This window comes from Hyaena hyaena, unplaced genomic scaffold, assembly GCF_003009895.1.
Source record: "Hyaena hyaena isolate Hyena2069 unplaced genomic scaffold, ASM300989v1 scaffold_32, whole genome shotgun sequence".
NCBI classification, from domain to species: Eukaryota; Metazoa; Chordata; class Mammalia; order Carnivora; family Hyaenidae; genus Hyaena; species Hyaena hyaena.
The window spans coordinates 723,747-750,194 of record NW_024080663.1 but is presented as its reverse complement, the minus strand read 5'-3'; the positions used below and the strand labels follow the sequence as shown (position 1 = coordinate 750,194).

Below are 26,448 nucleotides of genomic sequence, written 5' to 3'. Positions count from 1 at the left end.
ACTTCTAAACCATCTTACAGTTAGCAGAGATCTGTGTCCCCATGATATTTTTATCAGGAAGTATTCAAAGAACATTTGTCAAAACAGTTTTTACCTAAAGTGTCACGTTAGCTTGTAGTTTATCCCCATGGCTATATATGTGTGGATGAGTAAAAACAGCAATGCCAACTTAAAGTTTAGATTTCTGTAGAAGCTAGATACATTTATTAGCTGCATAGTTCACTCAAATGGAAACCATACAAACTCACAAGATTCATTTTCATGTGTCAGCAAAATTACAAACTATTTCATATCAAGACATGAATAGTCAAAACTACAGTATGTTAAATACTCATATGCCAGAGGTGGACTGTATGATGTAGGGTGTAAGGGCTTTCTTCCCAGCCCCACCCCATTACTCTTCCAGAGGAAAATATGTTTTCACAAAATTTCCATTGTGGGATTTGGAAGAAGGTAAAAAAAACACAATTTCTAACAGGAATAACATTCATTGTGTCTCAAACAGGATCAACCATTGTTTGAATTAATACAGGAAGTAATGCAGAGACACGTGCATGGTATACAGTTCCGAGAAAGGAATGCTGGGCCACAGATAGATCGAAACATGAAGGATGAAGGTACATAATTTTACACAATAAAGATTTCCTGATGAGGTAGAATTAAACCTTGTAATTATTCATGAATTTTTTTTAAGTGTATTTATTTGTTTTGAGAGAGTGAGAGAGAGAGAGAGAAAACAGAGGTGGGGCAGAGAGAGAGGGAGAGAGAGAGAAGTCCAAGCAGGTTCTGCACTGTCAGCACAGAGCCCAACATGGGGCTCAGTCCCATAAACTATGAGATCATCAACTGAGCCAAAACCAAGAGTCAGACGCTTAATTGACTGAGCCACCTAGGCACCCCTATTTGTTATATTTTATTTGTGTGTGAAACTTCAGAATATAATGATGAGAAAGATTAACACAGTTTCTAATCTCACGGGTTTAGTTTTAGCTTCTAGAGGAAAGATAAAATTTTATATCTTTTGCCAGCCAATTTGAAAGGTAGTTTTGTTGGTTGCACTTATAATCATAAGAATAAATGAGTGCTTCCTATGTGCTGGGCATTATGCTAACTACTTTACCTATGTTGTTCCCATTTAACGCTCTCAAGACTGTTGGGGATGCGTAATTTTGTTCCCAGGTGTATTGATAAGGTGACTGAAGCAGAGTAGCTTGCCCAGAGTCACACAGCTACTAAGTGGTGGAACTAGGACTTCATCCACAATCTGTCTGTCTCTATAACTTAGGCTCTTACAAGATTCTTTTTGTAAAAAGGCTTGTCTACAGAGTTACAATAGATATATTTCTAACCTCTTTTAAGTTTATCATATTCCCATTTTTATGGCCCACTATCATCATCAGCCCATACAAGGCTAATGATAATTTATGTTATCACCCATCCCCCTAGAGACATTCTAACAGGAAGGAAGATCAAGACACATACAGGGCGTACAGTACATATACATTTGCTGTATATTTATGTACTGTTCTGTGAAACATATACTGCTTTATGTGCATGCAGATTTTAACTTTTTCATTTTGAAAGAACTTGAGACTGATAGAAAGTAAAAATAATACATAAGAGTATCCTGAGGCCTTCTTTCAGCTTCTCCAATGACGGTATCTTATCTACTGTATCTATACCTTACTGTAACACAGTAATCAAAATCAAAAAAAAGCTGACATGAGTTCAATACTGTTAACTAGACCATAGACCATATTCAGGTTCCACCATTCTTACATTAATTCATTTGTGTGTGTACCTGTGTGTGTGTGTGTGTGTGTGTGTGTGTGTGTGTGTGTGGTTCTGTGTGATTTTGCCCCAGGTATAGCTTCATGTAACCACTGCCATAATCAAGATAGAGAACTGCTCCATCACCACAAAGGTCTTCTTTGAGCTACCCCTTCAGACTCACACCAACAATCCCTGGTCTCTGGCAACTGCTAATCTGTTCTGCATCTCTATAATTTTGTCATTTTTAAATTTTTAAAATTATTTTTTAATATAATTTATTGTCAAACTGGCTTACATACAACACCCAGTGTTCATCCCAACAAGTGCCCTCCTCAAAGCCCATCACCCGTTTTCCCTCTCCCCAATCCCCATCAACCCTCAGTTTGTTCTTTGTATTTAAGAGTATATAGTTTTGTCCTTTTAACAATGTTTATAAATGGAATCATATAGCATGTAAGTTTTTGAGATAGATTCTTTCACTAAGCATATTCCCTTTGTGGTCCACCCAACCTGTTGCATGTATTGGTAGTTTGTTCCTTTTTATTGCTCAGTAGTATTCTTTTCAATGGATGTAACATTCATTTGTTGAAGGACATTCTGGTTATTTCCATTTTTTGGTTAATATAAATAAAGCTAATATGAGCACTTATATTCAGGTGTTTGTATGAACATAAATTTTCATTTCTCTGGGACAAATGCCCAAGAATTTGATTGGGTCATATGATAAGTATGGATTTTGTTTTATAAAAAACTGCCTAACTATTTTCCAAAGTGGAGTACGATTTTACATTCTCATCCACAAACTTGATAGATCCAATTTCTCCACATCCTCAGCAGCATTTGACCTTAATCACTTTTTTTAAGCTCTTCTGATAGTTGGGTACACCACTACCCATTGTGGTTTTAATTTGCATTTCCCTAATGACTAATTGTATTGAACATCCATTCATGTGCTTATTTGCCATTTGTATCTCTTTTTCATGAAATGTCTGTGTCTTTCGTCCATTTTTTAATTGGAGTGTTGTTTTTTTCCACTATTGAGGTTTATTCTATTTGTGGCAAAATACACATGTTTAGCATTTTACCATAAAATACATCATTTTAACCATTTTAAGTGTACAGTGGCTTTGAGTACATTCACATTATTATGTAACCATAATCACTATCCATCTCCAGAACTTTTCATCATCTTAAACTCTGAAACTCTGTACCCAGTAGACAGTAATTCCCCATTCCCTCCTCCCTAATCCCTGGTAATCACTATTCTACTTTCTGCCTGTGTAAATTGGATGATTCTACACACCTCATATGTACATGGAATCATACAGAATTTGTCCTTTTGTGTCTGGCTGATTGCACTTAGCATTGCTATATCAGAGCTATGTATGTGATACTCTCATGCTCTTTGATTAAGTACTACCAAGTTCCTTTCCATAGTTATACACCAGTTGATATCCCCACTAACAATCAAAGTAGCTCTCACGTGCCCACCCACATTTTCCACTCATCTCATGGGTGTAAAGTAACATGGAATTATTGTTATTTACAATATTCCTATCACTGATGAATTTGAGTATTATTCATAGGTTTATTATCCTTTTTAGAAAGTTTCCTTTTCTATAAATTGTCCTTTAGTGTTCTTTGCCTTTTCTCGTCTTTTAGCATTCCTATGTTTTTCTTGTTGATTTCAAGGAGTCCCTCATATATTCTACAGCAATAAACTTTTTTTTTTAATTTTTTTTTAATGTTTTATTTATTTCTAGGAGAGAGAGAGAGACAGCATGAGCAGGGGAGGGTCAGAGAGAGAGGGAGTCACAGACTCTGAAACAAGCTCCAAGCTCTGAGCTGGCAGTCAGCACAGAGCCCGACGCGGGGCTCGAACCCACCAACCGCGAGATCATGACCTAAGCGAAAGTCGGACGCTTAACCGACTAAGCCACCCAGGCGCCCCTACAGCAATAAACTTTTATGTGTAATATGATCATCCTTTCTTTCCATATCTCTTACAACATCCTTCAAGATTTATTTGAGTTAACTCAATGAGTTAATCTCATTTATTTGTTTCTTATGAAACCTCTCAGAACAGTGCCTAGTAAAAAGTAAGTGATATATAACTTGCTGTAGTTGTTTTTATGGTTGTGATGTGAACACTATCTTCAAAAGTGTTTTTAATTTTTCTCTTTAAGTTTTTTAATGTTTTATTTATTTTTGAGAGAGAGGGAGAGACAGCATAAGCAGGGGAGGGTCAGAGAGAGAGGGAGACACAGAATCCGAGACAGGCTCCAAGCTGTGAGCTCGCTGTCAGCACAGAGTCCAACATGGGGCTCGAACCCACGAACCGTGAGATCATGACCTGAGCTGAAGTCGGACGCTTAACTGACTGAGCCACCCAGGCACCCCTCTCTTTAATTTTTTTAAATGTTTATTTATTTTTGGTTTTTTTTTTAATTTTTTTAATGTTTATTTATTTTTGAGAGAGAGAGACAGAGCATGAGCAGGCAAGGGGCAGAGAGAGAGAGGAAGACACAGAATCTGAAGCAGGCTCCAGGCTCTGAGCTGTCAGCACAGAGCCCAATGCAGGGCTCGAACCCATAGACCGCAAGATCATGACCTGAGCCGAAGTCAGAGGCTTAACTGACTGAGCCACCCAGGCGCCCTGTTTATTTATTTTTGAAAGAGAGAAAGATAGAGCACAGAGAGAGGGAGAGAGAGAATCCCAAGTAGGCTCCATACTGTCAGTATAGAGCCAGACACTGAGCTTGAACTCACAAACCATGAGATCATGACCTGAGCTGAAATCAAAAGACAGACGCTTAACCAACTGAGCCACCCAGGTGCCCCTCCTTTTTAAATTTTTATTCAAATTCTAGTTAATTAACAAACAGTGCAATATTGGTTTCAGGAGTGGAATTCAGGGGCACCTGGGTGGCTCAGTCGGTTGAGCATCCAACTCCGGCTCAGGTCATGAACTTCCAGTTCATAAGTTTGAGCCCTGTATCAGGCTCTCTGCAGTCAACACAGAACCTTCTTTGGATCCTCTGTTCCCTTCTGTATCTCAAAAATAAACATTTAGGGGCACTTGGGTGGCTCAGTCGGTTAAGTGTCTGACTTCAGATCAGGTCATGATCTCACAGTTTATGAATTTGAGCCCCACATCAGGCTCTGTACTGACAGCTCAGAGCCTGGAGCCTGCTTCAGATTCTGTCTCCCTCTTTTTCTGCTCCTCCACTGCTTGTGTTCTGTCTCTGTCTCTCAAAAATAAACATTAAAAAAATTTTTAAGAAATGAACATTTAAATAAATTAATAAATCTTGTTTAAAAAAAAAAAAGGAGTAGAATTGAGTGATTCATCACTTACATACAACACCCAGCACTCATCACAAGTGCCCTCTTTAGTACCCATCACCTGTCTAGCCCGTCTCACATCTACCTCCCTCCATCAACCCTTAGTTTGTTCTCTGTCGTTAAGAGTCCTTATGTTTTATTTCCCTCTCTCTCTTTTTTATTCCCCTTCCTATATGTTCATCTGTTTTGTTTCTTAAATTCTATATACGAGTGAAATCATACAGTATTTGTCTTTCTCTGACTGGCTTATTTTGCTTAGAATAATACATTCTAGCTCTGTCCACATCATTGCAAGTGGCAAGATTTCGTTCTTTTTGATGGTTGAGTATTAGTCTGGTGTGGGTGACTGTGTTTGTGTGTACACATTCTTTATCCATTTGTTAGTCAGTGGACATTTGGGCTCTTTTTATAGTTTGGCTGTTGTTGATAAAAGAGTTTTTATTTTTGGTTTTTATTTTTTAAAGTGTTTTATAATGTTTATTTTTGAGAGAGAGAGAGACAGAATGCGAGTGGGGGAGGGACAGAGAGAGGGAGACACAGAATCTGAAGCAGGCTCCAGACTCTCAGCTGTCAGCACAGAGCCCAACGCAGAGCTCAAACTCACAGACTGTGAGATCATAAACTGAACTGAAGGCAGTTGCTTAGCCGACTGAGCCACCAGGTGCCCCAATAAAACAATGTTTGTTTTTTTTTAATTTTTTTTAACATCTTATTTACTAAGAGACAGAGAGAGACAAAGCATGAGCATGGGAGGGGCAGAGAGAGAGGGAGACAAAATCCGAAGCAGGCTCCATGCTCCAAGCTATGAGCACAGAGCCTGATGCGGGGCTTGAACTCATGAACGGTGAGATCATGACCTGAGCTGAAGTCAAACACTCCACTGACTGAGCCACCCAGGCGCCCCAAGAATGTTTTAAAAGTTGGATAATGTGTCAAAACTTCTGAGGCATTGAATGACTGGAAAAATTTTTTAAGCTTTTTATTTACTTTTTTTATGTTGATTTTTTTATAAGTTTTTAAAAAATTTTTTAATGTTTTATTTATTTCTGAGAGAGAGAGAGAGATAGCATGAGCAGGGAAGGGTCAGAGAGAGAGGGAGATACAGAATCTGAAGCAGGCTCCAGGCTCTGAGCTAGCTGTCAGCACAGTTGGGCTTGAACCCACAAACCCGTGAGATCATGACCTGAGCCGAACTCGGATGCTTAACCAACTGAGCCACCCAGGTGCCCCACAAGTTCTCTTTTCTCAATATTTAAAAAAATATTATTCTGTTGTGTTCTTGCTTTCAATCTTTCTATTGAAGGTCTGTTGTCCTAGATCTTGTTCCATTATTGGTGATCTACTCTTTCACAAAGCTTTTAGAACCATCTCTATATCTTCATTCAGGATTTTATTCTAACTATTCTTTCAATCTGCAATCTTCTCTTAATTCTGGGATATTTATCATTTAAAATTTTTTTTTTTTAATGTTTTATTTATTTTTAGGAGAGAGAGACAGCGTGAGCAGGGGAGGGTCAGAGAGAGAGGGAGTCACAGGCTGAAATAGGCTCCAGGCTCTGAGCTGGCAGTCAGCACAGAGCCCGATGCGGGGCTCGAACCCACGAACTGCGAGATCATGACCTAAGCGAAAGTCGGATGCTTAACCGACTAAGCCACCCAGGCGCCCCTGGGATATTTATCATTTTATTTCTTCAAATATTTCCTCTCCTCTTTCTCCTTTCTGGGAGTACTGGATATTGTCTTCTTTATTTCTAACCCCCGCAGCTTTTAGCTATGTTCTTTTTTTTTTTTTTAAGTGTTTTTAATGTTTACTTATTTTTGAGAGAGGGAAAGAGAGCACATGCTGGGGAGGGTCAGAGAGAGAGGGAGAAACAGAACCTGAAGCAGGCTCCAAGCTCTGAGCTGTGAGCACAGAGCTCAATGTGTTGCTCGAACTCACAAACCGTGAGATCATGACCTGAGCCAAAGTCAGGTATTTAACCCACTGAGACACCCAGGTGCCCCATAGCTCTACTCTTCTGTTTTCTCTTATCTATTTTTTCCTTATCCATTCCTGCTGCCTCTGAAGGATTTTCAATCTGATCTTCCATCTCACTAATTCATTCTTCAGCTATATCCATTTATAATCTAGTCCCTTTATTGTTTTCTTTATTAAGGCTACTAAAACCTGTAGACCTAACATCTCCACTTGGTCATTTTTAATGATTTTTGTCAGTATGGTTAATGTCTTTGGGAATGTTATTATGTCTTTGGGAATATTTATTTTTGTTTATTTTATATTATTGGTCCATCTGTTCCAATAATTCTGCTACTGGTAGAATATGTTACTCAGTTTCTTTTTTTGTTTATTTTTTAAAGATTTTATTTTTTAAGTTAATTTGAGAGAGAGTGTGTGAGTAGGGGAGGGGCAGAGAGAGAGAGAGAGAGAGAGAGAGAGAGAGAATCCCAAGCAGACTCCATGCCCCGCACAGAGCCCCAACACAGGGCTCAGTCTCATGACCATGAGATCATGACCTGAGCTGAAATCAAGAGTCAGACACTTAACCTACTGAGTCACCCAGGCACCCCTTAAAGGTTTTATTTTTAAGTTAATCTCCATACCTAGCATGAGGCTTGAACTCACAACTGCAAGATCAAGAGTCTCACACTCTACCAACTGAGACAGGCACCCTGCTTCTTTCTCTTTTATAGTGGTTAGAGTCATCTGGTATATAATGTTTTCTTTTTCTCAATAAGCTCATGTTCCCTTGATTATTAGTAACTACATAGAGCTCTGAAAAGAGGCAATCTCCTTAGCTTATAACACCACAACTGTGAAAGCAAAGATAGAGTGAAAGCTCAAGAGTGGCTGGTCAATTTTCATTTACTTTTATCAGTTTCTCCCCAAAATGTGAATTTTTCAGATCAATACCTCATACTTACTTCTATAGTTTCTCTAGGGTTGATTTTGGGGAGAGAGCCAATAGCTTAGGATACTCTGCTGTTTCATCAGAAACTACAAAAATAGGATTTCTTTGTACTTTTTTGTACATTTGAAGCAACCCATTCTTTTATAGTTACATTAGCCGATGTACCTTTTTGTGTATGTTTCTGTTGACCTTCTCTAAATCTCTGAGAGGAAAACCACTAACTATTGATTGTGCAATTACTGTCATATATTTAATATCAGATAAATTAAAAGCATCCTTGCCTTTGTGTATTACTTTGCATACATTTTCCAGAGGCTGGTACCTCTGTCCTGAGCTCACAGTACAGGGAATAGGAAGGAGAGGTTGGCAGGTAGTTTGCCCAAGGACATACACAGATAGTCCATTCATAAACATGAGAGAAGCATTCAGTCTTACAGAACTCAAACAATTTCATATTAAAGTGGGTCACCATTTTTCCCCTACTAAATTATCATGAGAGACTGCAGAGCATGAAAGAAAGGGCCAATGCTAGAAGCAGACTTGCTATCTTAAAAATCCCATCTCTGCTCATTTTCTAGCTGTGTTCCCTTGGATAAGTTTTAACTTCTCTTTGGCCCTCTCTTCTACATTTGTAAAAGGGTGATAGCAGTAGCGCCTACCCCCAAGGTTGATTTGAGGATTCAATGAAACGTGTGTTAAAGCACTTAGAGCAGTGCATGGCACATAGTGAGTGCTGTAAGTCTACTGTTTATTATTAGCAAGAAAACAACATATTCATTTGCTGGGACTGCCATAACAAAGCACCACACACTGACTGGGTGGCTTAAATGACAGAAATATATCGTCTCTCAGTACTAGAGGCTAGGAGTCCAAAATTTGGGTGTTGGCAGGGTTGACTTAACCTTTGGGCTATGAGAGAAGGATATGTTCCAGGCCTGTCTCCGTAGCTAGTAGATGGCCATGTTCATGGTTACATGGTGTTCTCCCTGTATCATCACATCAGCTTCCTTCTGTGCATTGTCTGTGCACAGAATTCCTCATCTTATAAGGACACTAGTCAAATTGGATTAAAGCTCAGGCTAATGACCTTATTTTAATGTGATTAACTTTTTAAAATTCCTTTGTGGAAATAAGGTCACATTCTGATGTGCTGGGGTTAAGACTTCAACATATGAATTTGGGCATTCACACAATTCAATCCATAACAAACAGTAATAAATAACAGATTCTGGTTTTGAGAGATATTCAGATACTACTGATGGCATTATAAATTGATTCATTCTTCTTGAAAAGCAACTTGGAGAGAGAGAGAGATCCAGATATGCTCTATGAGCTATAAAACATTCACATGTTTTTGTTCATAAAGTTATTCCATTTCTGGGAATCTAGTCCATGAAATCATCTAAAACACACAAAAAAGCCATATTACATGATATTGACCATAACATTTCTTATAATCACAGAAAAGAATGAAATAATTCTAAGAGGAAATGTTTACATTGACTTCATTTGTTTTGTTTTAATGTTTATTTATTTTGAGAGAGAGAGTGTGTGTGAGTATGAGAGGGGTAGGGGCAGACCGAGGGGGAGAGACAGAATCCCAAGCAGGCTTCACACTAAGTGTGGAGCCCGACACAGGGCTCGATCCCACGAACTGTGAGATTATGACCTGAGCCTAAACCAAGAGCTTGTTACTTAAACTGAGCCACCCAGGTGCCCCTGTTTACATTTCCTTGAATGAAAAATTATGTAATTCCTACAAATTATAATTTTTATAATTTGTGTAATATTTAAATATTAAGAACTATATGGGTGTTAAATCTAATACATGAAAAATAGTTAGATATAAAATATTTACGAAAATTTTACTATTATGTGAAAAGACTAGGAAGGAATACATAAATGTAATAGTTTTTGTTAGGGTAATAGGATCATGGACTCTTGTTTTTGCTCTTTTTTTAAACACTTGTTTTTTTGTTTGTTTTTAATTTTTTTTTTATTTCTTAGAGAGAGAGAGAGAGACAGCGTGAGCAGGGGAGGGTCAGAGAGAGAGGGAGACACAGAATCTGAAGCAGGCTCCAGGCTCTGAGCTAGCTGTCAGCACAGAGCCCAATGTGGGGCACGAACCCACGAACCACGAGATCATAACCTGAGCCGAAGCCAGACGCTTAACCGACTGAGCCACCCAGATGCCCCTTTAAACACTTGTTTTTAATGTGAAATGATAATCTTTTTAAGTGATCTATTTCAACTATTTCAGATAACTCACTAACTCACTGACAAATTTTGACATAAACTCAAAAACTTATATTCCTTCTTGCATGTTCTAAATTACATTTTAAACAGTAGTTAGGGATGCCTGAGTGGCTCAGTCAGTTAAGCATCCAACTTTGGCTCAGGTCATGATCTCACAGTTTGTAAGTTCAAGCCCCATATCAGGTGAGTTGGAGTCCTGCTTCGGGATTCTCTCAGTCTTCCTCCCTCCCCCTCTCTCTACCCATTGCGAGATTCTCTGTCTCCTTCTCCTTCTGTCCCTTGCTCACTCATTCTCTCTCTCTCAAAAAACAAAACGATAGTTAAACTCCATTTACTTAATTTATTGTTTGTAATGGTAACATACAAATTTTATACATGATTGAACTGGTAAAAATCATTGATACTTTTTTATCTTTCAGTAAGAAACTAAATAGATATAGATTTTATATTTAAAAGAACATTTTTTATGATATCTCTGAATTATTTGTTTTTAGATTTAATTGTAAAACATTTCAGTTAGAGAAAACAACATAAATTATACATTGAAACCTAGAAATAAAATTAGATATTAACATTTGGTCATATTTTCTTCAGATCTTTCTGTTTTGCTTTGAAAATAAATAAACCATTAGAGATGTATGTAAAGCTTCATCATCTCTCTCTCTTCCCTCCCTTTCTAAAATTAATGACTATGCTATAATCAGGGTTTATTATTTACATGTATGTTTTGCATTTTATGAATTTGTGTTTAAGTATATGTGAAAAGATATGTAAATATATTATGTATGTATATCATGTATATACAATATATATGTATAGTTTATAGTATATATTAAGTATATAATATAGTATATTCAGTATATAATATGGTAAACATAATGTATATTATATAGTGTATTTTCAGTATATAATATAGTGTATGTTCAGTATATTATATAATATATACACATAACTATTTTGTATGTTTTTAAATTTTATACAAATATTATTGTATTAGACATAGTCATATAGACATATATGGTTGTATATATTAGTATTGTCTATATTTTAAACTTTTAAGAAAAGATATCTTAATATGCATATCCTTTTGCAACTTTGTTTGCTCAATCATTTTGTTTGGGGGTTTTGTCCATTGTGATTCATGTAAATCTAGTTCGTTAATTTGAAATGGTAGAGAGTTTTACACTGTATGAATAAAGCACGGTGTTTGTTCACTCCTCTGTTCAACAGTTATTTATTTCCTCGCTAATACAGTATTGCATTGAATATCCTTGTACATACCTTCATATGCCCATAGGTAAGGATTTCTCTAACGTATGTGTCTAGAAATGAAATATACCTTCATATGCCCATAGGTAAGGATTTCTCTAACGTATGTGTCTAGAAATGAAATCTCTCTGTGGTAGAACCTGCACATCTTCAGCTTTAGGCATTACCACATTGCTCTCCAGAGTAGCTGTCCAGTTTATTATATTCCTTTCAGATTTTATAAATGTGTCATTTTGCTTTTCCAGGCTTTAATATAACCGCAGGAGTTGACGAAGAAACAGGGTTTGTGTATGGAGGAAATCGCTTAAATTGCGGCACATGGATGGATAAAATGGGAGAAAGTGACAGAGCAAGAAACAGAGGAATCCCAGCCACTCCAAGGTAGTGTTCATTTGTATGGTGCCTTTGCTATTGTACCCTTTTCAATACCACGTACTTGTGGAATCTTTTATTCTATTAACCACAGAATCTTCATACTAAATCAGTGAAAATCTTCCTCCCTGCCACTCCTCCCTCTCCCACAATACACACAAGTCTCTTGTTACAAGTCATCAAGTAAAGCTGTTTGTTCTTTTTGGGAAGTTCTCGTGGGGTGATTCTCTACAAGCACCTCAAAGAAAAGTTTTATGATTCATTACCCCTCTAATTAAGATCTTTTCTTAACCTGCAATGCTTTCATTGTAAACATTTCATTATGCCCATCTTTCATACATATAGAAAACAACCCATTATCCTGTCCTTTATAAAATACTTTTAGTTTCTCAACCTTTTTTCCTCCTAAATTTTTTATCTCTTCTCCCATTATTTCTTTTTATGGTTTCAAATGCTTAATATAGTATCAAGTCTGAGAACCTCTTTTTTTATTATCTTCAGTCAGAACTGTGAAAAAAATCATTTAATTGTAGCTATTGTTACATGCTTTGCAAGTTCTTTTTAAAGCTATAGCTATTGTTACATGCTTTGCAAGTTCTTTTTAAAGCATGATTATTTGGGTACATTATTAGGTCTCAGACTTCCCTTTCATTTTCCTTAAAAATGAACTTTCAGGGACACTGGGTAGCTCAGTGGGTTGAACATCCAACTCTTGATTTCAGCTCAGGTCATGATCCTAGGGTGTGGGATCAAGACCCGCTTCAGGCTCTGTGCTGGGCATGGGGCCTGCTTAAGATTCTCTCTCTCCCTCTGCCCCTCTCCGCAACTCATGCTTGCTTGTGTGTGCTCTCTCTCTCTCTCTCTTTAATAAAAAAAAAAAAAAAAAAAAACCTTTCAGATTATTAGATATTCTTTCCCTGGCCATCTCCAGCCCTATATCCCATGTTTGCTGTCTGTGGTCCTCTGTTTCAGTATTTTCTGATCCCTTCCCTTTTCCAGCTGCCGTCTCCTTTAACTCCAGAATCACCATTTCACTTCACACAACTTTTTTTAATTGTTAAGATGGGAAGCAGTGGCAAAATAATTAGAGGAGAAATTTCTTATATATGCAGTATACATTTCTTTTTTTTTTTTTTTTTTTGCAGTATACATTTCAATAAAGGGTTTTTATAGCTAATTATTTTTATAATATATTAATTATATAGATCATCAGAATTGTTTACTGAATGCCATTTAAGTAGTGCTTAAATGACCCAACTCACAGAGTAAAATTTACTTTAATTTTAGAGATGGGTCTGCTGTGGAAATTGTGGGCCTGAGTAAATCTGCTGTCCGTTGGTTGCTGGAATTATCCAAAAAAAGAATTTTCCCTTATCATGAAGTCCGCATAAAAAGACATGGTAAGTTTTCGCTTTATTTTAAAAAAGACTTTAAATGTACGGTCTATACTCTTAATCTACATAATAATCATTTGACTCAATGAACTAATATTAGAAAACCCTTAAGATTAAGAGGAGAGAAAAAACATTAATTTACTAGTATGAAATTGTCACAAACCTGGTTACTAACCATATTTTTAAAGCAGCTTTGAACTGAGATATGAAAAGCATCATTGTTAATTGCTTTATTGTGCTATTCGTTTCCTTAATGTGACTGAGCAAGCTGCTTTTTGTTAACACTTAGGAAATCTTTACATTCCTTTCTCTGGAGCTATGCTGTCCAAAAGAAATATAATTTAAAATTTTCTAGTACTCACATTAAAAAATGTAAAAAGAATCAGGTGAAACTAATTATGGTAATAGACTTTATTAACTCAATATGTGCTAAATATTATTTCAACATGTAATAAGCATGAAATTATTCATGAGCTGTTTTACATTCTTTTGTGGGGAGAGTATTTTCTCTGAATTCCAGTATATATTTACACTTCTGGCACTTCTTAATTCAGAGTAGCCTCATTTCAAGTGCACAGTAAATGTAACTTTATCAAACACGTTGAGAGTGATACAAAGACAAATCAGGGATCATTCACTGGAGTCTGATTCTTTCTGGTAATACAACAAAAAATATTTTTAATTTCAAGCTAGAGTCCTTCAAAAGACCCTGACACTTGTAAGAAGTGGGTAATTTATTGCCTTGATATTACTCTTTGGCTATAACTAAATGTATGGATTTCTTTGAATGTTTAAAACTGTCACGTCTTTTATCATGGTTCAGGAAAGGTTGTGACAATCTCATATGATGAGTGGAACAGAAAAATACAAGACAACTTTGAAAAGCTATTTTATGTGTCAGAAGACCCTTCCGACTGTAACGAAAAGCACCCTAATCTGGTTCACAAACGCGGCATATACAAGGATAGCTACGGAGCTTCAAGCCCCTGGTGTGACTATCAGCTCAGGCCTAATTTCACCATAGCAATGGTTGTAGTAAGTGAATTGCTTCTTTCAAATTTCAAAAATGTTGTGATAGGGCGTATTTAGTTCTTTATTCCCATTTGTTTTCAAATTCATGTAGTTGCCAGAAAGTAAATTGTTTACTAGCTAGTTTTATATAGTCTTTTTAAATGAATTAAGCATTATGCATACCACCCTTTACCTACGACATTCGGTATCAAAAAATAAAAAATAATAGACGATGACTAATGGAGTGCTTACCAACGTTTTTCATATCATAGCACACATAGAAAACAATGATACACAGTACATTGGGCTAAATGAATTAGGTTGATCATGCCACATGCAACTGCTTCAGTTAGCCCCAGGCCCCACCCAACTTGAAAGCTGGTGGCATCTGTATTTGGGCACACCTGTGCTCTGACCAGGGCCTGAGCACGCCAGCTGAAAAGATCTGGACTGCTGAACTAATGAATGTAGCTTCAACTCCTATTCTATTTCCTTTGTTGCATTGATAGTAATTCATTCTAGAATTCTAGACTCTCTTTATTTTACCTCTACTTAGTCTAAAAATAAACTATAAGGACAGTAAAATAGAGATGGGATGTGTTCTTCCATGCATGCCTAGGTGTCTCCACCTTGTCAAAAAAAAAGTATTAAACATGGAACTATAAATTTCAGTAGAATAAAAAATGCAAAAAAAAGAATAAAAAATGCAAAAGTACATAAAGATAGCTTCTATTCAGTGTGCATTTGATTTCGTTTAACTATTACAATTAATGCAGATTCTTAGCCACCAGTGCTTTCTCTCCTCCATATCACAAGTACACTTACTCATGCTGTTAGAGTGCAGGTCATTCTGTATTTTACTATGACCCCAAAAGCAAAAAAATGACTACTAGATATACTTAAAGGAAGCTATTGTAAATCTGAAAAATAAATTAGATGGTTGTAAGTGTGTTCTGCCTTCATTATAGCTGAGGTAACTTCCTTTTGAAGCTCCTACGCTTTCTTAAAAAGACACAAGGAAATAATCATGTCTAACAGCTTTCCTCACTTCTAAGGCCAAGGACAGCACTCCCACATCAGCTCCATAGCGTCAGATCTGGCTAAGCTGCTGCTGCACTTGAAACGATTTCTGAACCACACTGTATTTTTAAACCATTTTCATTTCTAAGTTTGTGAATAGTTAATGTTCCACTGTGAGTGGAAACTAATTCTTTTATTATTTTATAAAGTTTGAATATTCGCTTTTGATACTCATTAGGCCCCTGAGCTCTTTACTGCAGAAAAAGCATGGAAAGCTTTGGAGATTGCAGAAAAAAAATTGCTTGGTCCCCTCGGCATGAAAACTTTGGATCCAGAGTAAGTTAGACTATGAATATTAAGAATATTATTCATATTGTATTCTATATATAATTATATTTATATTTAATATTGGCATGAAAAATTAGGAGCCAGAGTACATTGTAGTATAAGTATTAGGAATGTTGTTGATGTTATATTGCATCAACCATAATTTTTTTGCTTGTCAGTAAACTCTAAAATTGCATTCAAACTGAGTTTTTAAAAACACCATCTGTATCTTCATTAAACATCAGTGTTCACAATGCTTGTCCTATATTTAATAATCAGTAAGTTTTATGTTTATAAAACTAATATGTCATGAATATATCCTCACGCCTATTTTTTCTGATTGTAAAAGTAATACATGATTATTATGGACATTAGAAGTATACACATACTGGCTCTTCCAACATAGTCTTTATAAAGTTTTCCAAGGTATTACCCCTAGCACATCCCTCCATATTTCTTCTTTTTTAAATTTTTTATTAGTTTATTTTGAGAGGGAGAGTGTGTGAGTGGTGGAGGGGTAGAAAGAGAGAATCCCAAGCAGGCTCTGCACTGTCAGCGGAACTTAGGGCTCAATCTTAGAAACAGCAAAATCACGACCTGAACCGAAATCAAGAATCAGACATGAAACCAACTGAGCCACCCAGGTGCCACCCCCCATATTACCAAATAATATGTGTATGCAACTATTTCTTGATTTTTAAAAAAAATATTAGACACTGTTTGGTTATTTCTTGTGGTAACAGATGAGGATTTAACTCTATCCTCACCAGCAGCCATTCCATTCTTTCTGTATAATTACACCACTATTTTTCTTTTGACCATTAACTGATTTTGTTTTTACTTTATAGTTAGGTGTTTATACCATTTTATGTTTCTTTTCCTTTACAACTTTCTTGAATTTCTAATGACCTCCATTTGTCTTCTGTGATTTTCTTTTAAAGTTTGATGCCCAAAATTAATTTGCTTTCTATATCAATAGGTGACCGAGTTGCATTTCTATATAATACCCTCACCTTTGTAGAATTTTCCTAATTTACTATGTACTTGTTTCAATCTTGAGGTGCAGACTTTTTGTATGTATACTTATCTGCATTCTGAAGTGTTCTGCACATTTTTCAGAGGTGTTATAAGCCACTGGTCAAAACTAAAACCCACAGTTAAACCTTACTCATTTGAAAATAAGTAAATAAATAAATACAGCTTACTCATGTGGCAAGTTCTGTCTCTCACTAAAGGAAAAAAGAAAACTAACAAATTAAACTGAGTATAGATAACTACCTTGTGTTATCTGCTGCAATAAGCCTGTAATATTTTGTTTAGTTTATAAGTTTGTATAAATTTTCTATGTCCATTTGGTTACTATTTGTAATCTGATAATGTACTAACGTTAATTAATTTTTAAATAACTTAATGGAGAAGCTTAAAAACAATCTTTCCAATATGTAATATTTAATAAAACCATATCTTTAATGTTTACTAATTTATTTTGTATATATTTTAATTATCATAAGTATATTAGAAGCTTAGTGAAATAATTGAATTTAACTAATATTTAGTGCCAGACTAACTCCTTGAAGGCTAGATACCTGAATACTATATTTTTTTGTATTAGCCAGTAAGTATTTGTTAATCATTCCCTCACACAGTATTCCGTCACACACTATTATGGGGGTATTCTGGGGAGGCCTGGCTGGGCTCAATCAGTAGAGCATGTGATTCTTGTTCTCTGGGTTGTGAGTTCAAGCCCCATGGTGGTCAGAGAGCTTACTTAAAAACAAACAAGTTCGCCTGGGTAGCTCAGTTGGTTAAGCGTCTACCTTCGGTTCAGGTCATGATCTCCTGGTTCGTGGGTTCGAGCCCAACGTCAAGCTCTGTGCTGACAGCTAGCTCAGAGCCTGGAGCCTGTTTCAGATTCTGTATCTCCCTCTCTCTCTGACCCTCCCTTGCTCACACTGTCTCTCTCTCTCTCTCTCTCTCTCAGAAATAAATAAAACATTAAAAAACAAACACATCTTTTTAAGTGGATTGTAAAAAAAGACATTCTGAACCCAATATATACTAATTTAAGGTTAAATGGAAGATGAGCTTATCCTATAGATTTGGAAGACAAAATAATTTGATTCTTTCTTTTACCTTTGCTATTGAAAAATCTTTCTAATGCTTATGTGATGTCTGGTCTTTCTCTAACCTAAATTTCAATAATTTTGCAGTGATATGGTTTACTGTGGTATTTATGACAACGCCTTAGACAATGACAACTACAGTCTTGCTAAAGGTTTCAATTATCATCAAGGACCTGTAAGAATTTCATTTCTCTGTTCAGAATTTTCAGTTTGTTATTTTTCAAATAACTTTATAAATATTAACAGCTCTTTTTTTCCTCCTTTACCTTTAAATCATCTTTTTTAGGAGTGGCTGTGGCCCGTCGGGTATTTTCTTCGTGCGAAATTGTATTTTTCCAAATTGATGGGACCGGAGGCTAATGCAAAGACTGTATTTTTGGTTAAAAATGTTCTTTCCCGACATTACGTTCATCTTGAGAGGTAAGTTCTTGGAGGGATGTAATTTCCATAACAGTATTTAGTCAGTTTATTAGATATTAGTTAAATAACAGCTCCTTAGAATTAATTTCTGTATACTCTAAGTACCACAATAAAATTTGAAATTTTTACTCTTATTTAACATGACAAATTCAATGATGTAATTTTTACCTTCCTTTAATTAGTTTAGGTTGTTATTTATTTTGATTTGGAGACTTGATATTGTGTGATTTATACATGTGGAATCGTCTGACTTTTTAAATTTAGTGGATATTTTGGGGTATGATTAGAACAGCATAAATACAAAAACTAAAAGTACTCATGCTGGGAATTTTGAGTTAGCTAATTTAAAGATTTATGTGGTTGCCAGAGGAGAGGTAGGTGGAGGGATGGATGAAATAGATGAAGAGATTTAAGACTACACTTATCCTGATGAGCACCCAAGTAATGTATAGAATTGCTGGGTCATTATATTGTATACCTGTAACTAATGTAACACTGTATGTTAAAACTTTTTAAATTTAGAATAATTTGAAAAATAAATAAATGAAATTAGAATAACTTAAAACTAAATAAAACTAAATAAATGAAATAAAAATAAAGATATGTCAATAAATAATTTTCAGAAATGCTTTATTATAGGGGCACCTGGGTGGCTCAGTCAGTTAAGTATCTGACTCTTGATTTTGGCCCAGGGCATGATCTCATGGTTCATGGGATCAAGCCTTCCTACTTTGTCCCACCTGATGATGTGAGGAATGGATTTCTTTCAGAAAGGCAGGGAAAGAAGACTTCTTTATATCAGTATGGATATGTTCCATGTGCGAGTTCCACATAGAACTATGAGCAGCATATTATTGGTTCTATAAGCTTGTTTTGTTTCTTAATTTCAGTACTGTATTAGTTCGCTAACTCTGCCATAACAAAGCACTACAAAGTGAATAGCTTAAATAAGGAACTTTATCACCTCATGGTTCTAGAAGCTAGAAGTTTGAAACCAAGGTGTTAGTAGGGCCATGCTCTGACGATGCTAGGGAAGGATCTCTCCCAGCCCTGTCTCCCAGCTTCTGGGAATTCCTTGGCTTCTGGCAGCCTAATTCCAGTCTTCACATCACTTTCTTTCTGTGTGCATCTCTTTGTCCAAATTTCTCCATTTTTGTAAGGACACCAGCCATATTGGATTGGGGGCCCATCCTATTCCAGCATGACCTCATCTTAACTAATTACATCTGTAACAACCCTATATCCAAACTAGTTGACATTCTGAGTTATTGAGGGTTGGGACTTCAACATATGAATTTTGAAGAGGACACAATTCAACCCACTACAGATACCCTGGTACCCAACTTCAGTAATTTGGCATTTTACTCAGAAGTAACTTGATCACTTGGAAGCAAGTTTCTATGTTTTGAATTTCTCTATGATGGTTTTTTAAATATGGTACCTAGCTGGTGGTAGTGGTGGTAGTGTTATTATTATTGGTTGTTATCTAAACTGTCTCCATATTTACGTAAGGGAATTATTTTTCTACATTTTTATTATGAAAAATTTAATACCTACAGAAGAGTATAATGTAACATACACTCTTTACACAGCCATGAGTTACAATGTTACAAGGGTGGAAAAAACACATTCCCGTAACCCAACTTTAAAAATGAAACAGTACAGAATTCTGGATTTTTTAACTTTATGTTTCATGTTTAAAGAAATTACACTGAAATTAAGAATAAATCTGAGGGGCGCCTGGGTGGCTTAGTTGGTTCAGCATTTGAGTCTTGATTTCTGCTCAGTTCATGATCTTGTGGTTCATAAGTTTGGGCTCTGAGCTGACAGCTGCAGCCTCCTTGAGATTTTCTCTATCCTCTCTGTCTCTCTCACTCTCTCTCAATAAAGAAATAAACACTTTTTTAAAAAAGAATAAATTTGAGGGGCACCTGGCCGACTCAGTTACAAGACTATGTAGCTCTTGATCTCAGGGTTGTAAGTTCAAGCCCCATGTTGGGTATACAGATTACTTAAACAAACAAGCAAACAAAGTTTAAAAAAAGAATAAACTTGATAGGATAACAATACTGTGTTCTGATAATGAGACCTGGAACAATTAACGTCTATAAACCTCTTATCTGCTCTGTGAATACAAATGATTATGGTACTTGCCTTACAGAGTTGCCATGAGCATTAAATGAGATAATGTACATAAGTCACTTAGAACATAATAAATGCCCAATAAATACTACCTGTATTATTATTCAGTAGAATGAGAGATTAGAATAAAAATTCAGATTGTTCTTGTTTTTGAGAGAGAGCATGAGAGCAGGGAAGGGCAGAGGGAGAGGGAACAATCTTAAGCAGGCTCCATGCTCAGTGCAAGCCAGACGCAGAACTTGATCCCACAACCCTGGCATCATTACCTGAGCCAAATTCAAGAATTGGATGCTCAACCGACTGAGTCACCCAGGGGCCACCAGAATTTTTTTTAATTGGCACTGCTTTCCTAGTCATAGCTCTCAATGTTTCATTATTCTATATTAGTTTTAAAATTTTGTCAAAATTTACATAATCACAATTTGAATTTCATAAACTTAATTTGAAAGTACTAAGATTAGACGTGAGAGGGTATTTGTCTCTCTGTATATGCTTGGAATGGTAGTTTCTTCTGTTTTCATTTTTTAATGTTTATTTATTTTTTGAGAAAGAGAGAGCAGGAGAGGGGCTGAGAGAGGGGAGAACAGAGGATCTGAAGCAGGCTCTGCCCTGACAGCAATGAGCCCAATACAGGGCTCAAACTCACAAACCATGAGATCATGACCTAAGCCGAAGTCGGACACACAACCAACTGAGCCACCCAGGTGCCCCCTGTTTTTAATACATAAAAGGAATCTTTTGGGGCGCCTGGGTGGCTTAGTCGGTTAGGCGTCCAACTTTCGCTTAGGTTATGATCTCACGGTTCGTGGGTTCGAGCCCCGCGTCGGGCTCTGTGCTGACTGCCAGCTAAGAGCCTGGAGCCTGTTTCAGAGTCTGTGACTCCCTCTTTCTCTGACCCTCCCCTGCTCACGCTGTCTCTCTCTCTCTCCTAGAAATAAATAAAAAACATTAAAAAAAATTTTTTTAAAAAAAAGGAATCTTTTGTGGTTGGAAATCTTAAATCCCAAACATTGAATATCAAAGAATAATTTCAATCTAAATTCTTAATACATAGATCTTTTAGGATATCCTGTTCTGTTTTGTAGCAAATGACTAGATATGATTGTTTTTCTATACTAGAAAGGAAAACCACCAAGTGCAGTGCCTATTTTTTAATCAAAATAAGATGTGTTAGATTGTATCTCATAAAATGTCTTTTATTTCTTTAAGATCCCCTTGGAAAGGACTTCCTGAACTGACCAATGAGAATGGCCAATACTGCCCTTTCAGCTGTGAAACACAAGCCTGGTCAATTGCTACTATTCTTGAAACACTTTATGACTTATAGCTGATTCATGGATGTGTATTAAGTATGCAAATACTTGTATTGTGGAATGCAAGCTCAAAATATAATATAAAGGCTTTATATGCAGAGGTTCAAGTTATTTTTAAAAATCTCATTTATATAATATTGATGCCCAATTAAGTAAGACTTTAAAAACATTGATTTGGTTTTTTCTTTTCTTTTGTTTCTAATGTACAGAGGTAGCTTTTGATTTGAATCAGAAAGAAAAACTACCATTACCAATGGGATGTTTTTCTTTTGAATTCATGAAGTATTCCTATAATGTCTAGAAATAAAGAATTTGAAATCCAGAGTTTGAAACAGAAAAATCATGTAATCTTCTACTTGTACATAAGTAAAAATTAAGTATGACAATGTAATAATGAAAGAAATGGAAAAGTATCCTTAGATTCTGGTATATATTTTCTTCAGTAATAATACATATTGATTATGCTGTAGTTAACTAATGTTCTCACCTTTTACTATATTATTCCTAGCACCCTCTACACTGTATTCGATAAATATTAACTGATTACTGAATCACGGAAGTATCTATCTACAATGTTATGTTCAGAGATAGAGCACAGATGTTCATTGTGGGGTTTTTTTTCACTAAAATATTAATATGTTTTTAATATAATGAATGCCATAATTTGCTTAGGTTAATGATACATAGGATATATGAAAAAACACAAGCATTTAAGAATTTATTTCCTAAAAATAGTTTTGTAAAATTAATCTTGAGTTCCAGTTTCCTACTATGAGATGGCTCACATTCTGTTTTTATTTCTTTTTTTTTAAGTTTTTAAATGTTTTATTTATTTCTGAGAGGGAGAGACAGACAGTGTGAGCAGGGGAGGGTCAGAGAAAGAGGAAGATACAGAATCTGAAACAGGCTCCAGGCTCTGAGCTAGCTGTCAACACAGAGCCCCACATGGGACTCGAACCCACAAACCATGAGATCTTGACCTGAGCCGAAGTCGGTCGCTTAACCGACTGAGCCACCCAGGCGCCCCAAGATGGTTCACATTATCAAAATACACATTGTTGGGCATATTTATGAGAACTTAAAAAAAATGTTATATTAATTTTCTTTTTTTGTGTGTTATATTAATTTTCTAAAACTTAACACTTATTTTTAGTTTCTGTGTGAAAGTGTATTGATAGATCATAGCAGATACTAGTTTCCTATTAACTAAAGCCTACATTGACAAGTTTAGTACTGAGAACAATCTTAATATAATAAAAATATAGACATGACTTTAGTAGTTCTCTTGAATTCAAAAAGAATCATTTGAAAAGTTGTTCATTACCTTAAATCTGAAAAGTCATAAAAGGAAAAAGGTTTTTAACATTTATATGAGTTGATATTTTTGAATAATACGTATTCTCTAGATGGAACTTTTTTTATTGTTTACTGCTTTTGTCTTAAAAAACGCTTAAATAAGATCATTATACTTTTAGTTGTAAGAAAATAGTTGCAAAAATCCTTTCATCACTACTTAATATTATTCAGTGGTATATTTATAGTTAATAAAATAATGGTACAATAATACTTTTCTCAGTTAAAGGTAACATACCCAACCATCTTAAGTATGATTGAGAAATAAAAATAAGAAAAGAAAGTAAACTAAAACTTTTAGGTAGCAAAATTATATGAATATTGAAGATATCAAATTCCCAGGCTCAAAAGCTCATGCAACTTAATGTATATTGAACAGCCTTCTTCAAAACAGACCACACTTTAGAAATAGTTTTAACTAGGGGCACCTGGGTGGCTCAATCGGTTGAGCATCCAACTTAAGTTCAAGTCATGATCTCGAGGTCCGTGGGTTCCAGCCCCAGGTCCGGCCCTGTGCTGACAGCTGAGAGCCTGGAGCCTACTTTGGATTCTGTGTCCTCCATTCTCTCTGCTCCTCCCCTGCTCGCTCACTCGCTCTCTCTCTCTCTCAAAAATAAACATTAAAAATTTTTTAAAAATAGTTTTAACTAGCTTGCTTTTTTGGCTTCCCAACTTAAAGCAGATTAAATCTAGAAATTGAAGGAGAGTTGTGATATTAATCTGATCACTGTCTATAAACACATTGGTTTCCAAGTTTCCCTTCCTTCTTCAGTGCTCAATTTATAACTTCCTCTAAGCTTTGTAGTTAAAAGGAATGTCCTTCCTTGAGAGAGAAAACCATTAGTCTTCAAAGGCTTATGCAGTTATGTTGCTGTACTTTAACTTCTGTATTAAAGGTAGTAGGAAATGGGGCACCTGGGTGGCTCAGTCGGGTAAGAATCCAACTTCAGCTCAGGTCGTGATCTTACAGTCCTTGAGTTCAAGAGCCACATCGGGCTCTGTGCTGACAGCTCAGAGCCTGGAGCCTGTTTCGGATTCTGTGTCTCCCTCTCTCTCTGACCCTCCCCCACTCATGTGCTTGCTCGCTCGCTCTCTCTCTCTCTCTCAAAAATAAACATTAAAATTTTTTAAATAATAAATAAAGGTAGTAAGAAAAATAATTGAAAAACCAGTGTACTTAATAAAAGCAAGAAGTAATAGCTGATGATTAAATAACATGGATGGATGGATGGATGGATGGATGGATGGATGGATGGATGGGTAGGTAGGTAGGTAGATAAAAGTTGAGAATTTCTAAAACATAGCCATATTGGGTTGTAGGGCAATTCCCCTACCTCCATAATTTTTAAGGATATCATGTTGTACTAGAAAATTAAGTGGTTGATATTCCAATAAGGAATATTAGGGAAAGAACATTGTGATAATCTGCATGATATTTTTTAAAGCTTAAGAAGGCATGTTAGATATTATTTCATCAAAAGTGGTTAAAATAATGGTTTTAGACTTTAGAGGCATAAATGTCATTTGACTAAAGAACATTTAAATAGAATGCTTCATTCCTGAATATGTTGGATGAGGTATCATTATATGACATTTCGGCGATGGTTCCATGCCTTGGTTCTTCACTAATCCAGATCAGTCTTACTCTTTAACATGAGAAGTAAGTTTCCCAGTAGAACTAGTATGCTGTGATAATTTAATGTTTCAAGAATAGTTGAGGAAACATTACACCTGTCATCATATCTGTGGACAATAAAACCTATGTGAATTATAATCTGTGTCTAATATGTCTTCAACTGCTATATCTAGTAAGAAATGTCATTTTACTGTGTGCCAAGAAAATAAAAATATTTTCTAAAGGACTATATTTTACTTTCATTCCATTATTTACCAGTTAATGTTTTGATATTGACCACTACCATTTATTCGGGGCTTGCTTATTTTGGCTGTTTATTTCTGGGTATCTATTTTTTTCCAAGATGTGTGAGGGCAAAAAGAAGAAGAATTTTAGGCTCTTTGTCAATTTACTTAATTAGCCATATTGAAATTAGGAGCAAGTGTACTTTTGATATATAATTAGATTGGTTACCAACTATATACTCTCCTGGTATTTCTTGAAACCTTTTACTCTATCATGAATTTTTTATTTACCTTTCATCAAGTTGCTAAAAGGCAAATACCATAGGCTAGGATAGATATAATGTAGATGTGTGCTTCCTAAAGTGGCCAGAAAGATTGTTTCACTTTTAATAATAAGAATCACATCTAGTGACCAAAGTTGGTCCATTTGGTATTCACGTTAATTACTTCATTTTTACTGGAGATATATCTATCTTCAGATAAAAAATAATAACCTAGAAGTCCAAACTTCTATCAAACAGTTTTTATGAATGAATTTGTCAAACAGATCAATGTGCCTAAATAATAAATTTAAGCACGTTGTTTAGTTTGGGTTTTTTTTTCCATTTGTATGAGCCTTGAACTATTAAGTAATACTTTATCATTTTGGCTATAGTTTTTTCCCTAATATTTTCCTTGTTTTTTTGGAAGGGATTGGAAGTATTTTGTTTAACTTACAAAAAGCATTTGATTTTTCATTAATCAAATCTTTTCATGTTTATCTTTGCGAACTCTTCTATCTCTTCAAAATATAATCAACCTCATTTAATAATTTAATAAGCTTTTTCTTCTGATTTAATATTTAGTGTTTTATAGCAGTATCCAGTAATGAAGTGAGACATTACTTATGTCTTTTTCAAACTGTTGTATTCCAAACTCATGAATTGAGTATGACTTGTAGTGATTACTTTTTTCAATTATTTAATTTCTGGGATATACTATTGAAATTATTTGTGCCGTTGACTCGTTTAACTATTAAAATATTTTGTTTTAATATTTTTAGAATTATTTCTTACCAATCTCCTACTCTCCTTTCTTAGAATCCTGTTTTATATTCCCTCCTTTGTTCTTCTTAAGTATTTCTACATATCCAAAAAGTATTCTCTTACTATTTTTACTAAACTCCTACTTACACTGTAAGTTAATGTGATAAGAACTGACATTTACAATATTTAATCTTATCTAACAACATTCAAAAAAACTTTTTAGCTTCCTGAAATTCTTCCTAATTTTTGTGCTTTTTGTTGCTATTATGTATGTAATCCATTTTGGCTCAACTTAATAGCCAGTTAGTTGGAATAACAAATTCAGACTTGGGGCACCTGGGTGGCTCAGTTGGTTAACCATCTGATGGTTATGGCTCAGGTCATGATCTCACTGTTTGTGGGACTGACCCCACTTTGGGATCTGTGCTGTCAGTGTAGAGCCTGCTTGGGATTCTCTCTCTCTCACTTTCCCTCTGCCCCTCTGCCGTTCGCTCGCTCTCTCTCAAAATAAATAAATGAACATTTAAGAAACAAGT

At 35.6% G+C, this 26,448-nt stretch overlaps 1 protein-coding gene across 2 annotated transcripts in view; it reads left to right on the top strand.

Moving 5' to 3' along the window:
- AGL (amylo-alpha-1, 6-glucosidase, 4-alpha-glucanotransferase) overlaps positions 1-22,530 on the top strand; it is an 81,419-nt gene extending 58,889 nt beyond the window's left edge. The window contains exons 27-34 of one of the 2 annotated variants that reach the window (XM_039228466.1): positions 506-617; positions 11,798-11,933; positions 13,212-13,324; positions 14,142-14,353; positions 15,588-15,685; positions 17,887-17,974; positions 18,086-18,219; positions 21,571-22,530. In XM_039228466.1, the coding sequence (XP_039084397.1) occupies positions 506-617; positions 11,798-11,933; positions 13,212-13,324; positions 14,142-14,353; positions 15,588-15,685; positions 17,887-17,974; positions 18,086-18,219; positions 21,571-21,688 (1,011 nt within the window). In that variant the 3' untranslated portion in view covers positions 21,689-22,530. Of the gene's footprint in view, positions 1-505; positions 618-11,797; positions 11,934-13,211; positions 13,325-14,141; positions 14,354-15,587; positions 15,686-17,886; positions 17,975-18,085; positions 18,220-21,570 lie in introns of those variants that run through there. The other variant, XM_039228467.1, reaches the window with a different exon arrangement.
- The last annotated feature ends 3,918 nt before the right edge of the window (positions 22,531-26,448 follow it).